Source organism: Mytilus galloprovincialis, chromosome 1 (genome assembly GCF_965363235.1).
Source record: "Mytilus galloprovincialis chromosome 1, xbMytGall1.hap1.1, whole genome shotgun sequence".
NCBI lineage: Eukaryota > Metazoa > Mollusca > Bivalvia > Mytilida > Mytilidae > Mytilus > Mytilus galloprovincialis.
In genome coordinates this window covers 94359365-94378835 of record NC_134838.1, presented here as the reverse complement: position 1 = coordinate 94378835, position 19471 = coordinate 94359365, and the positions used below count along the sequence as shown (strand labels likewise).

Sequence of the window (19471 nt, the reverse complement as noted above, 5' to 3'; positions counted from 1 at the left end):
AAAAGTACAGTCAAATGATTTAGTGTTATAGTGGACTGCAATTTAATAAAATTGAAATTAAGATTTTTATTAATATTTTGTATATAGGTATCCCTTAATGATTTATAGCATGGACAGATTGAGAAGAAATGGTATTCATCCTCAATTTCTTGTCTGTTACAGGATAAGCAAATGTGTTTATTTCTTTCAATGTTGGTATAACGCCCTCTTTCAATTGCTAGGGAATGCGCACTTAGTTTAAATTTACTGAAAACTGATCGGTCGGTTTTGAATTTACATATATCAATATATGGGGGCCTTTTTCTAATTCTTTTAGTATGACAAAAGAAATTTAATTTTTCACATTTATAGATAGAACAATTCATAATTTGATAAGCCTGGTCATAGATTCTTTGTTGGATACTATTTATGTGATATTTTAAATTAAAAGTATCAAAAGTGAGATGACCAAAACCTAATTTATTTAACCAGTCTTTTACAATGTTAACCCATTTACTTGTTTTCTCTACATTATTATATATTTTATGGACTAAAGTGTTAGGAGAGTTTACAATGTGGTTTAGAAATTTTATAGCTGAAAGGTGAATTTTAAAGTACAAAGGGATTCTGTTTGTCTCAGTTAAACAGGCTACATTTGTTGTTTTGCACTGTACTCCTAAAATTTCTTTAATAAATTTAATATGTAAATGTTCAAATGGATCTGAATCTTTGAACATTTGGCTTACACCCCAAACTTCACTTCCATAAAGAGTTATTGGAACAACTAAAGTATCAAATAATTTTTCAAGCATACTGCAGGAATTATCTAAAGAGACTGTTTTTTTTAATTTTAAACCAAGCTTTTCTTCCTTTTTCCATAAGATTTTTTTTTGAATGATTTAAACTTCCTGAACAATTTATAGTTATTCCAAGGTAACAAATAGATTTAACAGTCTCAAGATGTTCTTTTTCTACTTTAAAATAATTACAATGAGATTTTCCATTAGAATTGAATATTATAATTTTTGATTTTTGTTTGTTAACATCAAGTTTCCATAGGGAACAAAATTTAGTTAACTCATTTAGTGCATTTTGTAGCCCTTCTTGGGTTTCAGACAATAAAATAATGTCATCTGCATATAATAATGATGTTAGTTTAACATCTCCTATAATAATTGGTTGAGTGTTTGCATGATCAAGGTCATTTACAAGGCCATTTATATAAATATTAAACAAAGTGGGGCTAAGTACATCCCCTTGTTTTACTCCGCAATTTGATATAAATTCATGGCTAATACCATTTTGAAATTTAATTCTGCATTTGTTGTCATTATACATTGATTGGATGACGTTAAAAAGTTTGCCTGGAAGTCTGTTTTGGAGTAGAATGTAGAATAAACCCTCCCTCCAGACAGTATCAAAGGCTTTTCGCAGATCTATAAATGCTGCAAAAATTTTCTTTTTTTTAGTTTTATATTTGTCTACAATAGACTTTAATGAGAATATATGATCTGCTGTTCTAGCTTTTTCTTTGAAGCCAATCTGATTTTCACTTATCAAATTATTGGTGTTAATAAACTTCATAAGTCTAGTGTGTATAATTTTATTGAATAATTTTCCCAAATTAGAAGTCAATGAGATACCTCTATAATTAGAGGGGTCAGATTTGTTCCCCTTTTTATGAATTAAAGTAATCAGACTTTTGTTCCATAATTTTGGGAAGCTGCCTTTCATAAATACTAGGTTAAAAAGTTTTAATAGGGGTTCTAATAATACTGGCATACCGCATTTAATCATTTCGTTAGAAATTAAGTCTTCAGCTGATGATTTACCATTTTTAAGTGTTTTAACTGCATTTAAAATTTCAGCTGGCTGAATGTGTTTATTAAATTCGTTGTCAGAGTTGCATGTATTTAGTGTCTTTTTTAAGGCTGTTAATTTTTCAATAATTATGTCATGGAATTTATTGTTTTGGATATTAGAAGTACTGTTCATTTTTTTAAAGTAGTTTATAAATAATTCTTGATCAAAATTGTTTTCCTCTTTTATTTCTGAAAGAGAACTTAATTTGTTAAGTAAATTCCAAAATGTCTTTGGGTCTTTTTTCATATTTAGTGAAATTTGGTCACAGATTTGACTCTTGTAACTTCTTTCTTCTTGTTTACACCTTCTTCTTAATTTAGATTTGAATGAGTAAAATGATTTTCTATAGGATCCATTGTCTGGAAACTTATTTACAAGTAAACAGTACTTTTTAACTGTAGTATGGAGGTCATGACAAGAGTCTGAGAACCATGGTTTTTTATTTTTCTTAATAGGCCTATTCATGATTTTCTTTTGAACAAATTTAGTGGATAAAAGTGCTGTATCACACAAAATAGCGTTGAATTTTTCAACAGCTGAATTACAATCAATCTGTTTATCATTTACAAATTCATCTAGTCTTTGTTTTACATGTGAGTTTTGAATGTTTGTAGTATAACAATCAATTGCTTTGTTATCCCAAATAAATTTACCAGGGAGAGGATCTAATTTTGTCTCTATAGTTTTACATTTGTGAAAGCAAGTAAGTAAAGAGCAACTGATAGGACAGTGATCTGATATTGGCGTAAAATCACTAACTTTAAAGTTTCCTATGCATTGTAATAAATTAGAAGACACAAGTGTATAGTCTACAAGACTGGAACAATTATATGTTATACATGTACATTTGCCCAAAGGGTCTCCAATAGTTCTTCCGTTCAGTATTCTGAGTCCGGATTCTTTACATAAATCAATTAATAACTTTCCACTCTTATTTGCAGATTTTGAATCAAGATTATTTCTTAAACTATGTGAGTCAATTGAATAATCATTGTCTTTTGATTTTGGGAATTTTGCTTCATCAGAGATAACAAAATCTGGAATAGTATTGGTGTATGCATTAAAATCACCTTGAATTACAATATCTCCGAGTTGACTATAGTGCTCAATATTTCTTAGCAACTTTGAATAAACTTCATTTATATCTTCTGTACAACCAGAAGAATATTCTGGTGAAAAATATACTGTAGCCATAAAAATATCATTCTTAAGATTAAAAAAATGTTTATCTAGTTTAACCCATACAGCATTATTATGAGTACAAGTTAGTTTGGATATACCTTTATATATAGAACTTCTGACATACAGAGAAATACCACCAGAGCCACGTCTGGCTCTTTTATGTTTTTTCCTGGTACTATTACATATAAAATCAAATCCAGGAATATTATCAACAGGTTTACCACTGTCACTCCAAGTTTCAACAAGACTAATAATATGCATTTTTGATACAAAATTTACAAATGCATGATCAGAAATTTTTTCTGAATTTAAACCTTGAATATTCCACATGCCAATGTTAAGGTTATATTCAGTAGAACTAAATTTTGGCATTATTTTAGTAAAATGATTTAAAGTATAAGTTAAAAGGACAAAATTGGAGTTGATTTTGGATGATCCTTTGTCAAGGAATTGATAATTTCAAAATTACAATGAATTAAATGATCCATTTTTTGTATTTTTACTATAAATGGTTAATAGAAGTTTCTTTCTTTTTATGATTTATCATATAACATAAAAATGGGGGGGAAAAAAATCTTTTCCTTTTATAAACAATATAGAATGGAAACAATGGTGTTTTTTTTCCTCTTTCTTATTTATACTATGAATATTCATACTTTATATATATATATATTTGAAAAGAACAAATAAAAACAACAACAAAAAAAAAAAAAAAAATACCCCAAAAACATTGATTTTTAGTCATATCTTGACTTATCAGGCAAATAAGTACACCAAATTACAATTGTTTTTCAACTATAACATGTATAGTTTTTGATATCTAATTAATAATACTGATTGTACCAAATGTTTACGGATAATTTGAAAAGCCATTTTGGTTACTTGGTTGGTTAAATTGGCCCCATGGCCACGGATAAAACGGCAAAGGCGGTAAGTTGACTGGTGGTGCTTGCAGGAATGGCGTCCTATGTAGATTATTGTTCATGTTGAATGTTGTTGTTTGTGGAAACGGTTGTCGTTGACTAGTATTCATGTTGAATTGTTGTGGTTGTGGAAACTGTGGTCGTTCTTGACTATTGTTCATGTTGAATGGTTGTGATTGCGGAAACCGTGGTGATTGTGGAAACTCTGGTTGGAGTTGAATATTGTTAACTCGGTTTTTATTATAATTTTTGTATCTTTCGTTTGTTAGACGATCCTCATGTGTTGAGTATTGGTTATATTGGTGGTCATAACGTCTAGTAGTTTGATTGGGTTGATCCCTTTGTCTTGTGGTTGACTTGTACGGTTGTGATGAATTGGTTTTCGAGGGTGTAATGTTCATACCTTTTTTCAGAAATTTAACAAGCGATGGTATGCCTTTAGTAGTGTTTAGGTGCACATGATCAAAGTACATATTGTCTGCTGGTACGAATGGATCTAGTGTTCTAATAGTTTTGAAGCCTTGACTGGCAGATAGTATTGTTTGATTTGCCATCTGCACTTTATCATATGGAATATCTTTCCTTTTCAGTATAGGGAGAACATAGATTTGCGATTTAGGCCATGTTCTTGTAATTTCAGAGAATAACTCTTTGAATTTGTCCTCTTTAACCCCGTCTCCACGAAGGTCTCTTCCTCCAATGTTCACAAGTACCTTTTTGGGATTTAATTTATAACCGGCTTCCTGCACATATTCTATACAACTGTCAGCCCCCCCATTTATATAGTTTATTACTGTAGATTCATATGGGTTGAATCTCCTTGCTTGAATTCTTCTAATTATGGAATCACCAAGAATGAGATTGTCTATGTCTGTTCCTGGTTTAGTATCATCGCCTGGGTGTATTTGAGAACTATCTATACTTTGATCGTTGTTGTTAATGTCCTTCGGCTTGTCCAGGATATTGTTGAGAGAAAATGCAGTCTCATCTTGTACGTTTGGTTTAACTTTTTTATGTTTATCATGTTCCTTTATAATTTGTGTTTCAAACGTATGAAATTTTTCTTTAAGTTCTGTTATTGAATCCTCTTGTTCCTCTCTGTGCGATAGAACTGATTTTTGAATAATATCCAACTTGTCCATAATTTTAATTTGGTTTATATTTAAATCTTTTACTTGTTTATCAAGTGAATTAGATTTCACATGTAGAGACTCTATAGATGTATTGTTATGTTTTATTTTGCTTTCTATAGTACTAAGTTGTTCTTTGATATGTTTTGTAAAAGTCTTGAGTTGGTTTTCACTCTTTGACGATAAGTTGTCAAAATCATTAACAGCATGTTTGATGTCTGAAACTATACCAACTATAGAGACAAGTGCTGTATCAACAGTTTCAAGCACAGTAAAAATGCTGTCCAGATTTGAGTGAAGCGTTTCTTGGTGGTGGGCCACTTTGGCTTTCGGAGTAAGTGTCGATTTTTTAGACACTGGTGTTGATGTGAATTGTTTATTATTATGCATTGATGAAGGCGAGTTGCAAATATTGTCTTTTTGTTCGATCACTGTCATCTCTGGATCTAAAAGACCAGATTAAACCCTCCGTTTTCTTCGGACCGAGTCAGGAATATGACAGCTGTATTCAATTCGATCGTTGGTTAATATAATCTAACGTCGGATTTTGTCACTTTTAAGAACTTTCACCTTTTTGTTGCCTGTTAATACTTTTTTCTGTTATCTTGATTTGTCTTCTAACTCATTAATGATATCTGAATACGGTAAACTACTGCTGCCCAAAGTTCACATTCGTCGGAGGCGAGAAAACAAAGCCATCTTAACTTTACTTGTACTAGCATACACATATCATCTTGACATGCATTTGCAGATGACAAAAAATCAAACGAGAAAACCGACCGCTGATTTAATTAAATTGATTACCTCAATTTGTTGTAATAAAATACTAAACATTAAATTACAGTGGAACGTCTTGCCAGTTTATAACAGCAATTCCATCATAGTGGACAGAGTGACAAATAGGAGAAAATTGCATAAATCTATATGAAACAGTCTATCAAATATTTAGTAAAAGATTAGAACATATTCATTTATACACGATGGGAAATAGGAAGACAATCAGGTTAACCTTCAACAATGTCACTGTTAAAGAGAGGCAAAAGATACCGAAGGGACATTCAAACTGATAATGTCATAACATTAAAAGAAACAGACACACAACAGTAAACAAAATAAAAAAACTGAGCAACACGAACCCAACCAAAAACCACGGGTGATCTCAGGTAAGATGTTATCTTATGATCATAACTAATCATATCAATGCTGCAATCTAATACAGATTTCACTCGACTTAACAATGAAATTTCCTAGATATCATGAAATGAAAAATTTACACATTAATTTCTGGTCAACACTCCCGAAAGTTACATAGATTTGCAACTTTTAAATAATTCAAACAAATCGGCAATGCAACATAACTGAATAAAAGGAAACACATTCGGTTAAAACTATAAAGGAATTAATGATTAATTGATTGAGGACTGCCTCACATCCCATGGAAAGTTTTATATCTAGTATATCAGGAATATAACTTGTTATTATAAATGAGATATGGATATACCTTGCTTAGAACTAGACCGACATGCATAATCATATTTTTAATCTGCTAAATCAGATGAAATTAATACTCCACAGGAAGACACATCACGTTACTCAGACACATTATTTGACTACAATCCAAAGGTCTTTGCTCTTCTCTCAAATGCTGTGTGCCCGGCAGAGAGGCATCAATTTCTATTTAAAATTATTTGGTTTGACACAACCTGGATACACATTAAAACAACCTACAACGCTTGAGATGAGAATGCTACCACATGACATGACTCATGTGGTAGCATTCTCATCTCAAGCGTGATATGACAACTGAGGTTGCTGCTTATAACTAAAATGAATGGCTGCCAATGCAAAAACATGTCATTTATTCAGAGGTGTATTACTAACGTAGCATTTTGAGCATGTTCTTACAATTTTTTTTATAAAACTTTTTTTTTCAATAAGAATTTAGGTTCAGCTTCAAGTGGGCTGCCATACCAATACCCCTGCTTACAATTTCTTTTTCAGTATGCCACTGCTCTGATTGCTGATTCTGATAGACCTGTTCAAAAATATAACCTATACCTATAACTGCCTCAAATGCAAAATAAAAACGGTGATTTAAAAATAATAAAATAAACAACATGATACCAATATGTTTTATTATAAAGCACTCGTTATAAAAATCTGTTCAATACTTACATATCTTAAACTATGATTTATTATGAAAACACTTTTCTAAAATTATGCTCAACATGATTAAAAGGAACAGGTTGACTACTCAAATAGTCATACATAAATTTATCAAACAGCATATATTTCCTAATAAAAAGATCAGAAATTGGACAAATTCATCTTTATTTGGTATCAACAAGCTATGGTAAAAGCAGAGAAATCATTGAATATTGATCTTTTAAAACCATATCCTGAGAACAGAAACAGTGGTCTACATGTGATTAAATTTGAATGGAAAAAGATGATTTTAGTCTAGTTTGGCTTAAGCTAGATGAATCTACCTCAAATGTTTCAAAAGGATGGACAAAAATGTACACTTGAATGATTGGCAAAAATTAGTAAGTTTTGTTAGTGTAATTACCCTACTACTAGTCTACAAGAATTCTATCTTATGCATCAGGGAAATTCTTTGTTTCATGCAAGTTGAGAAAAAAAAACCACACAGCAAGACATGACATATCTAAATGCCCCCTTTGATAGTTAAATGTTTGGTTTGTACACTATTAAATGATTAGTCAAATATTGCTTTTTCTATGATCAAATTTAGAAATGCTGTAATAATTCATTACAGCTTGATTTTCTCTTCCTTTATTGCTGGAGGATTTACTGATGCTAGACTGTGAAAATAATTAGTATGCCTAACATTACTAGTCGTTACCATAAGAACAATCACCTTCAATGAAAGAATTGTCTTAAAATAAAATATAAAAAATTGTATTCAGTAAATCAATATATATATACCAATATCAATTCTAAATCATACTATGTGCTGAACACAAATATCAGCTTTCAGTGACTTTATGCACACTTCATTAAAAATAACAAATAAATCACATACAGGTTTGAATCAAGTGAAAGTATGAGAATAATCTTTATGTACATATACCATATTAAATAACAATGCAGATATTCAATTGGTTTTGCTGTAGATCTTGACATGGTCTGTCAATTATTAGAAAAATATTTACAAGATCTTCAAGACAAAAAAATACAACCAGCTCATCATTTAATTTTAGAATAAAATGTTGAGTGATTCAAAGCAATTGTTTTGTAGAAATTACAAAAAAGCTATTCACCGTAAACTTGGGGATCATTTGGCTAGCGCACAGTGCTGATATTTATAAAGTGACAATAGTATCTTATTGTTTGACAGAAATCAGACACAAAAAGAACAGTACAGGTATATAGAAAACAGGTTTGACTGAACTTATATCTTTTTGCCATTTTTTTTCAGTATATCCATAGGCATTGTATCAAAATTTATATATATACCATAATACCAAATGCCTATATGCATACAGAAGAGCCTTTCTTCTTTCAAACTATTATTGGACCAAAAGTTATATTTTAAGTGTATTTCAATTACTTTCTCCAAGTTGATCAAAATGTGAAGTTAGATTTATCTAACCTTATTGTGAAACATAATGTCAATCTTTGGAATGAAATGTAAATAAGAATTTAATTAAATTACTTTACACCTGCTCTATTCTTACAACTTTTTAGGAAATTTATATTTTTTTAATGTAAAAATTTATTATTTAGTGTAAAAATGGCTTCAAACTCCAAGTTCAAAAATAAGTTCTTGGATTAGCACAGTAGCATAATTGTGTATGTACAAATGTACAAGATTATAAACCAATTAATGTATTGCATAAAATGAATTACACAATTGACAATATGATATTATTTACAATTTTATTTTATATATTAACAAGTTATACAAGAATCTAAGAGTAAACATTTAGAAAGAAATCCTTTGGTAGTTCATTGACTGATACACAATTTTAGCTATCATCAACAAAATAAAGACTGCAACTTAATGCAAAAGTAAGGGTTTATAAGAATAAATTATAATTTATTTAAACATTGATGTTAGCAAAATAACAACAGGAAGGGAGATATGCAGAATCATATTGTTCATTTTATCAAATTATCATTACTTTCTAAAATGTTACCTTTAGAACTTTTCTGTGTGATAATTTCTTTCCATCTCAAGTTACTGACAAATAAGAAGGGCTTTTCTTTGGTTGATGAAAGCAAGGTTTGAATGACATCAATAGCCAAATTGTATTAACCTTGCCCAGGGAAAATAGTAATAAATACAAATTATCTATGGTTGTTTAAAACTACAGGAATTTTCTCTGCAACATCTAATCTCAAGACTTTCACCTTTCAATGAGATTTTAGCCAAAAAAGAAAATAAACACAGTGTGTTTCAGCACTGGGGGTAAAGATCAGTAAAGATTGCATTCATTTTAAACTAGGAATTAAAAATTAAACATTCAATTGTGCAATTGAAGATAAGTCAAGGTTTTTTATATGAAAGCAAGCCTCATAAGGTATGCATTCTGGACAAAACATAACATAACAAACAGATATTCAAATATAACAATTCAATATTTATAGATTATCGTTGATCATCTCAACGAGATTGATTTTCTCGCTTGAGCTGGTACAGCGAAAGTGAGAAAAGCAATCGAGTTGAGATGACCAATGATAATCTGTTTATCGCTATTTTACCTATGACGACGTTGTCAATTTCATGTCAATTTGGTTAACAACGCCATGTGGCCTCCTTAGTTTCTAGCGATAATTTTTCCATCTCAAGCGAGAAGCATGATATGAAAATTATCACAAAAAAAGATCAAAGGAAAAATGCACAAAATAGCGATAAAAAACTTTAATTGCAAAAAAACATAGTTCAAATAGATATTCTCCAATTTTGAGATTTGCATTTAGAAAATTATTTTAACATGTGTCTAGCGCAAATACAAAATTTCAACCCTGGCATGATGAGTTTATTATGAACAAGAATCAATCATATTATTAACTGCACTTGTTCCATACAAACAGTTTTTCATTAGCAATGTGTTGGAAACCTTTTACAAGTTGATTAGTTTGAAAAGATGAATTTATTAATGCAATTTGGAAAACATTTTTATTATTTTGGGTTTGAGAATGGATAAATGACAGTTGAATGCATAATATAAATCAAAGCTTTATAAATCAGTCTTTCTGTTTTTCAGACCTCTGAGGATCACATAAACCACCAACACTTAGCTCTTCTGTAAATTTGTTTTAAAACACAAGGCATCGTAGTTAAAAGATTTCACTCAATGCTGGAAAACTTTTCATCCATAATTCTTTAACCTCAAGCTAAATAACTAAGTTCCAAAACAAAACAATATCTTGTTAATACACACCACTTTTCAGAATCTTATCTCAAATGGTGTAAGAGTGGTTTGTGACAATAGTTTTTTATTTGCTACCCCCCTGAAGATATCACATGTGTTACATGAAAATTCCAATGCCACTGTACATGAAATTTGTTTCCATCTTTAATTCTGTCCCTAGGACAACTTTCAAAACCGGATGAACCAGTGAACAATGATAATGTTAACATTCTGCCAAGATTCAAATTCTGCATTTTTTTGTAGGTCAGATTATTCTGGACATACAGATGTTCAGAGGTTCACACATATCACAAACAGCAAAACAACATGCCTGCAACTCCTTTTAAGTATATGGATATAAACTTGATGGCACATGAGAAATAAAAACATAGTCTTATTCGCAAAAAATATTAAAAAAATTATACATATATAACATAACTGGAATATAAGCAAATGTAAATAGATATTTACTTGCATTCAATAATTTCTAAACAATATCAGAACAATTTAGCCCTTTAAGAAAGAATTACAATAAAATAAGAAATTGTTGAGCTAATGTAAAGTAAGATAAATCAAAAACCAACAACAATTTAATGGGGAAAAATAAACAAAAAAACAGTATTGGTTGTGGGAACATTGGAACTGATCAATAGTAAAGGCCTTTAATAGTAAAAAAAAAGCCATATTTCCAAAATATATGCTGCCTTTTCAAAATACATGTATCTGTTAATCCCTGAATACAGCACTTAAATTGAACTTTATCATGGTTTTTTGTTATATTATAAGGAACATATTCACACAATCCCATTAAAATAAGATAAGAACTCATGATTGGTTGTTTAAAAGGTCTGCAGAACTTCCTCTTATGGGGTGTATTTCTTTTGTTGATGAAACATGTGTCTGGCGTAAATACAAATTTAACCTGGTATCTATGATGAGTTTATTCAGACCTTAAGTGAGGGACTTTCAAATACAAAGTAAAAGGTCTGATTTCAAATAATTGATACTCTTTATTACCAAACAATTTTCAAGTGGGCTGAAAGACAATTATAATTCATAATCTTAGTATCAAATTCATATTTTTAAACTCTGATAAAAAAAGCTTAAGATTATAACCAGAACATCATTTTACTTATGTATATATGCATGATTGTCCTGCTTTACTTCATATTTCTTATACTAATGTCAGACAAACAACAATTTAATGACCTGCCAATTTCTTTCCATTCCAGGTTTTTCTACATAAAAAAATGAAATATAACAGATGTATCAATTGATGTCAACTTTCTTTTCTCTTTTTTATCATTTTGTCTCCAACTCTAGTTTCTGAAACAAACAAAAATATTTTGACTCAAGCAAAATGATGTGTATTTCAGATTTCATACAACAAATAGTACATCTGTACGTCAATGTTTATAGCATTTCTAAAACAGAATGAAATTTCTCAAAATTTAAGCTGCAATTTCACCTTCCTTATCTATACTTTTGGAGTTATTGCATTTTCAAAAAAAAATAATGTTAAAGGTCATACATTTGGACAAACAGACTAAGTGATTTCTTTGCTTTGGCTATTCCAATACAAATTATGGCATTGTTTTAGCCCAAAAATTCATAGACTTTGGACCTAAATGCTTATTCCAATCTGAGTCTTACATATTTACCTATTTGAATTTGTCCAGAGCATCCCATATTTTTTCATCATGAATAGATTCAGGTGTGTTCTGATGTGCAACGAAAAATATCTCCATAAGTTTTGATAAAGTTGCACTATGTCCATGTTTGTTTCTCCATTTAACAAGAAGGTCATGGCATGCAGCCTCAGGAGCACGCAAATGTTTATACTCGATGTGTTCTACATCTACTTTGGAAAATCCTAGACATGTACCAACTATCTGTAAATGTGCTGGTGTTATTGCTTTACTAAAACACAAGAGGTCAATGTCTTTTAAATATTGCCCTCCTTTTTCAGATGGCATTCTGTTTCCAATCCAATCCTCTGAAAGAAGATCATTAACATGATATTCAACATTTTTGTCATATCATTATGGTATTGTAGAAAGGTTTATTCATGGCAATTAAAAAATAAACAAAGTTATGGGGCACAAAATTAGACATTTGTACATATATTTAAAAAAAAGTTATGATATGACAGGGGAGGAAGTATGAACCCCAGATACAGGTCTCAAGTTCACAGGACATGCCTCATGCTATTAAAAATAAATATATGGTTTAGGGGGAGTGATTACCAGAACAGTTGATTGATGTTTTTTTCACAATTTATGATACAAAGATTTGAGGTGCCTTAGGAACAAATCCTATGGTGTACTGTAAGGTCTTGTCATGACAATTTAGAATACACCAGTTGTTACCACAATTTTAAATTTTACAATTTATTAAATGAGTTGGCAGGCCATCACTCTGAAGGGCAAACCTTTCAATGCATTGAAAAGGAGTTACAATGGCAATCTAAACTAAATATTAAGTTTTGGGTCGGAATAATTTTCTTTACCATGAAGGTCAAAGGTCTACATTAGTGTTGCCAAATCGTAATTTTACTATCGGTTACTTGATCAATTGTTCGACCGATTAACCGGTTAACCGGTAGTTTATGTTGATGTTTGAAGGCCTTATCTATGATACCTTCAAATGTAAGTTTTTATAATATGATGAATTGAAATTTGTTCTTTGGTATTGTATACGTAAGGCTTGTCTGTCAGGATTCCTTGCGAAGAACTTTGAATAATTCAATATACTGTATCTACTATGGCATTTGTTATCACTTCAGAATGAAAATTTTTTTCAGAAAATAATGTGGAGTGTTTAAATTTGAAATGATTAAGCCTGTTGCGCGTAAAATGAATACATTAATAACATTCACGTTGATTTGCATTGCACAATTTTTTAGTTGGAATTTGTTTAAAGTATGACAAAGCCTTTCACAGTGGAGGTTGCACATTCAGATTTAGGTCCATGCAATATTAGTGAAAAATAAAAATAAAGAATTAAATCATAATTAAATTTAATCGGATTACTGATTTAAAGTTACTGTTTAAAAAAACATGTTTACTAATTATGTTTACTTAAGATCTTTCCCTGAGCTGATAGACAAGTTGTCTCAGTTGTAATTTTTTTATGTTTTTTTAATTAACACTAGCAATCAATATACTGGATAATTGATCTGTCAAATTAATTACCCTGAAGATAATATTTGAATAGAACAAAATTATTAATGATTTCAGTACATATTTATATATCAAATCTACTCAAATTACAAAAAAGTTTGGTTAATCGGTAAGCGTTTTTGGTATTCGATATTCGGTCCTTCCAACGGTTAACTGGTTGACAACAATAGTCTTCATCAATCATACATGAGACATTGTCTACACCCATTTGTCATAACCCATGTGCCATATATCAAAAGCCAATGTCAAACTCAAAGGATAAAAAAGTTATTATATGAACATGAAAACATCACAAACAAGAGGCTCATAATATGCATGAGCCTCAATTCCTCAATTGTCAAAAATATATCTTTTTAGTGATCATTTTGGTGTTTACTGTGTCTACCTACATGTATGTTTCAAAAAATAGGAAATTAGTCAAAAATGGTTATTTCAGGGAAAAATTCTTTTTGTAGATCTTATTTCACTGATAATTTTTGCTGTTTACAGTTTTTTACTTTATACCCACCTCTTACATATCTTAAACTGTTTGAGAGTTAGTCAAAAATCATTATTTAATAGCAATAACTCCTTAAACAGTCATCCAATGGTTTTTGTCTAAAATTATTGAGATTTTTGTTGAAACATTATGTACTGTACAACTAATCTTTTTTGATAGGTTTTTCTCATTGTTGAAGGTCCTACAGTGACCTATAGTTTTTCACTTCTAAATCATTTGGTCTCTGGTGGAGAGGTGTCTTATTGGCAATCATACCAAATCTTCCTATTTTTATACAGAGGAAGAAGGAGGATGCTGACTAAGACGACAATGATGATGATAATGATGGGAGTCTTTGGTTTGACCAGATGAAAGTTATGATAAATGAAATAACATTGCATGAAAAATTATTTGTTTTTTCGTAAATCCATATACATGTGTACCTACCAATGTTTTCATCTTTAATTGTCTCTACTTGTGTATTCTCTATTTGGTGTGCTATATCTTTGTATGATTCATCTTCTTTTAAACATTTGATGAATACTTTGAATCCTTTGTCATGACTTCTAATGAGGAGTGCAACAAATTCCCTATTCTTATCTTTTTGTGTTGTTCTGGAGGTTATTTTTTCATAATCATCTAATCCAAAAACCTCGTCTTCAATCATTTGATCTAATATATTATCTATCCTCAGACTCTCAATAATAGTTTTATAATTTTTCTTAATTCTAGCGGCATCTTCTTTCTTTAGAGGCATGGTCACCAACGGTGGTAGTTGTTCTACAGAAAAAATACTTAGAACATTATTATATTCTTTTTCTACATGTTGTTCTGTCACGATAATTGTTAGAAATTCTTTCACACATTTAATTTTTTTTTATAGACCTTGTTTTTACAAAATTTGGTCCTGTTACCATTTTCTTTATTAGGACATGTCTTTACAAAGTCAAGAATGTGACAGTTGTTTTTTATTCATTTGATGTGTTTAATTTGATTTTGACATTTGATAATTAAAGGACTTTCCATTTGGAGTTTTCCTCTGCCAGTTTGGCATTTTTGTTAATTTTTTTGTTATAGAACCTTAAAGATAAGACTTCTAGTTATCTAAATAATTATAATAATCCTGTACCAGGTCTAAAACTAACACTTGGAAAAGGTAAGAGAGGGAGAATTTATGTTTAATGCATGTGGTGTTCTTTACTCAGTTACAGACAAATTACATATACTCCCTTCATCAAGCGCACTTAAAGCCCAAAGATACAATAATATAATATGCTTATTAACCAATCATGTGAGCTACATGCATATGAATACAATCAAATGAATTATACAAAATTGTTTAGAATGATTTAACATTTAAACAAAAACATGTATACACATTTAAACAAAAACATGTATACACATTTAAACAAAGTAACACAATTATAAACAATGTCATTGACAAAACATTAAGTCTTTTGGAAGCCACTGCCACCTAGAGAAATTTAATTTCTGAATCAATTTATGGACCTAGGCCTATGGGGATGACTACGGATAGATTCTATTCTATTTTTCTGTTTTTTTCAAATTACATCGATATTTTCTAGAAATTTCTTTCGTTCTTCATAAAAGGAGTGCTATAATTTAGATAAGTTTGAAGGAAAAAAAAAATATTCAGATGAAAGAATCAAAACTAATTTCATTTCATCAGATAATTTTGAATTTAGAATCTGAACTAGAAAGAATTTTAAAAATAAATGTAGTTCATCTTCAACTGTGTTCTTACATATGCTTACACATTTATAGTTTTTATACCAACATACCTCCCTCTTTCAATTTCAAGGTTATGACAGCTATGTCTAAATCTTGTAATTATTTGTTTGTCTTCTTTTCTTTTTTGTTTTAAAATTTATTGTAAAATATGGTTCAAACATAAAATATATTTAAACAAGAATGTGTCCCCAGTACACGGATGCCCCATCTGCACTATCATTTTCTATGTTCAGTGGACCGTGAAAATGGGGGAAAATCTCTTATTTGGCATTAAAATTAGAAAAATCATATCATAGGGAACATATGTACTAAGTTTCAAGTTGATTGAACTTAAACTTCATCAAAAACTACCGTGACCAAAAACTTTTACCCGAAGCGAGACGAATGGACGGATGAATAGACGGATGGACGCACTGACCAGAAAACATAATGCCCATAAATGGGCCATAAATTTCTTTAAGTTCTTAATCTATTGCCCTACTGTATATTGGCATCTAAATTTCTTAAAAATTTTATTGTTGAAGAGAATTGGCCCCAGAACACAATTATTTCGTAGTGCATTTCTTTTAGACAATAAATTCAAATTAAAAAAATCGCACCTGCTCTTTCTCAAAAAGATTTTTACAGTGGAGTGTACTACCAGGTAGACAAATAATATCAAAATTATAGAAACTTCTACCTGCTCTAACTCAAAATATTGACAATTCTGTGTTAAGGGGGTGTAAAATTCAGTTTGACAGCTTCAGGCGTTATAAAATTAGACCTTTTTGAACTGGACCAAATCACTACTTAACATAAAGAATCAGCAGTTTCAGCACTCAAATTTTTTTAACATGTAATTACATCCCCCTACTTCATATTTCATGCATTTAATATCTGGAAATAAATAGGGAAAGTGTATCAAATAAAACATGCAAGTTATACACTGTTTACACTAGGGACTATATTCGTAGACAACAAAAACCAAAGGACGATAACTGTGTCCTTGGACCTAATAGGACAGAAAAACTTGACCAATCTTTATAAAACTTTGCATAACCTAAGCTCAGGCAATTATGAGATAGTTTGCCAAGTTTCATGGCCATGTTGCATATATTAGAGAAACTAGGGTCATTTTAGTAGTGACATTTGGATGTTTATTTTTGACGTATAAATTAAATATCTTCATGATCTTCAACTGTCAAGATTTTGGCCTAAAATTTTGAAATTATGCAAAAATTGCTTTTTAAATGCTCTTGAATATTATATATTAAGTATTAAAAGCATCTGAACATGTATTTAATATCAAGAAATAAATTGGGAAAGTGCATCAAATAAAACATGCAAGTTATACACTGTTTACACTAGGGATTACATTCATGATATTCGTAGACAACGAAAACCAAAGGACGATAAGTGTGTCCTTGGACCAATTATTAAACTCTTTATTAAATATTGTTTTTTTGTAAAGTTTAACTTGTTAACAAAAGAAAAGTCTAAATCTTCATGATCTTGGAATTTAATATTTATATCTTCCTTAATTTGCAATAAGCTGTCATTCTTCTATTATTATGTTCTTATTCTTTGCCTTTTGAAAGTTCCCAGATGCTGAAAAAAATATTCTCAAGTATACATACTAATACTAGTTCTGTACACATTCTAAAATATGGTTTCCTAAGGATATTTTAATAATTTTATGTCGTCCTGATTTGTTAAATATTTTTGGTCTTTTTGTTAAATGTTTGTTGATAACTGTTATTTTACAATCAACTACTACATGTACTAAATTAATTTACAAACAATTTTTTTTCAATGATCCAAACCAAAATCTGTGGCATAGCCCATTTACTGTAACTTAGCATAAAGCTAAGTAAACTTAGTATAATATACTTAAGAAATGTAAAATTAGGGGTCAAACAAGATATTTGATAGTCTTACAAGACAATATTGAGTCTTCTAAATCATGTAAATGAAGTTATGAACTGCTTGTTTTAAGGGAATCCTAGAAGATAAAAGGCTGTGATCCGTCATTATCATTGAGAAAATGTGTTGTTCCAGATTTTTTTAGTTTATTTTTATTTTTTGTAAATGTGAGCTTGTATATTTGAGCCAGTCCATGCGAAAAGGTACAAAAACGAAAAATTTACGAAATTCTAAAAAGTGTGCATAATTATTGGTAGTAGACTTGTGATTTATAAAACACATTTACTTTCCCTCATATCATCAAGCTGTGAGCTTCACGCACCTGCGAGTGTTGAGACCCCCTCCCCCCCCTAGTTTTATCAAGATTTTTAGTGAATTATTTCATATATTTCAATCATTTTCAAAGTACAGTTTAAATGGCTTGATTTGCCAATTGATAACGTTAAACCTGGTAGCAGTGGGGATAAGGCCCTCGCTTACGATGCGGATATCAATGCAATCAAACAGGGCAACGGTTCGAATCCCGTGCAACTAAGGTTGATTTATATAATATTAAATAACTTAACTTAATATTAAATAACTTAACTTAACTTAAATTTCAATTTCTAAAACACAAGATGTCATAGTTTTTGCATTTTCCCTCATGTTTTAATGTTGTCTTTCTTTCTTTAAACCTGTAGAACTGACGGAAATTATCGACTTTTGTCTCTGTAGTGTCATAATTTTTTGTAGTTTCTGGTCGGTATAGCATTAGTCCGGGGAACAAATGATTTTACACTTGCTCAAATACCAAAAATTCAGATATTTCTACGTCTTTTTCGGTTTTAGTTGACAAATTCGGGATAGAATTGACAATCTTATGAATGTTTACATTAATGTAATTTTTTTTCGGATAAAATCGTTTTTCAAAAATACTATAACAAACTTTGATAACGTGTCCTGTAAAGTTTACCAAAAGGACTTTTTGTACCTTTTCGCATGGACTGGCTCATTTAATATGGGGAAATCTACTTCCGTTTTCGGTCTTGTTTACATGAGACTTTGAATAAAATATTTATTAGTCTAAGAAAGGAACTAATACTAATTCATTTAAAAAAATGTTTGTTATTAAAAAAAACGTTACCTGATGACAGCGTTTCTTTGTTTATATTGAATATGACGTCATAACTTAAATAACGTCACAACTGAAAATCCCTTACAACAAACCAAATCGGAAACGTTACGGTATTTCAGTTTCTCTTTTTAACATTGTTGATTAAAAAAAAAATCATAGACTTCGTCCCCATTCACAGGTAATGCCTGCCTCATATTACATTGTATATGAACAAAATTATGTATATTGGGATCAAATAGAAATAATTTATATATTGCCTATTATGCCTATTGGGTTGTAGTTTTATAATTATAAGATCTCTGAAAACAGCATTCCGACATAATTTGAAGGAAGGTCTATATCAAACAGAAATTATCTAAAATGATAGGTTATATAATATACATTGAAGTAACACCTTATCTGTCCTACAGATTTTGAACAAGGAAGTAAAATATATTTCACAAAGCTTGAGTAAAAGATGGAAGCTCTATCAGATTGTCTAAATTCTATTTATGAATATGATACTACAAAAAAAATTGTCTAAAGTTTAGATCAATAAATTATGTGATTAATACTAAAAATAAGTATCGTAATCAAGGATAAAAG

General features: G+C 30.1%; 1 protein-coding gene across 3 annotated transcripts; it reads right to left on the bottom strand.

Moving 5' to 3' along the window:
• Positions 1-6988: 6988 nt before the first annotated feature.
• On the bottom strand, positions 6989-19371 carry LOC143045396 (uncharacterized). Of its 3 annotated transcripts, none has more exons than XM_076217877.1 (4): positions 19268-19371; positions 14566-14898; positions 12120-12454; positions 6989-7112 (listed from the first exon to the last, which is right to left on the bottom strand). In XM_076217877.1, exons 2-3 carry the CDS (start codon positions 14873-14875, stop codon positions 12120-12122), a joined length of 645 nt encoding a protein of 214 aa, XP_076073992.1. In that variant the 5' UTR covers positions 14876-14898; positions 19268-19371; the 3' UTR covers positions 6989-7112. The 3 variants fall into 3 exon arrangements, with proteins under 3 accessions (XP_076073992.1, XP_076073974.1, XP_076073984.1); XM_076217859.1 differs by lacking the exon at positions 6989-7112 and adding an exon at positions 7196-11784; XM_076217869.1 differs by lacking the exon at positions 6989-7112 and having other exon boundaries at positions 7196-12454.
• Between the last annotated feature and the right edge of the window lie 100 nt (positions 19372-19471).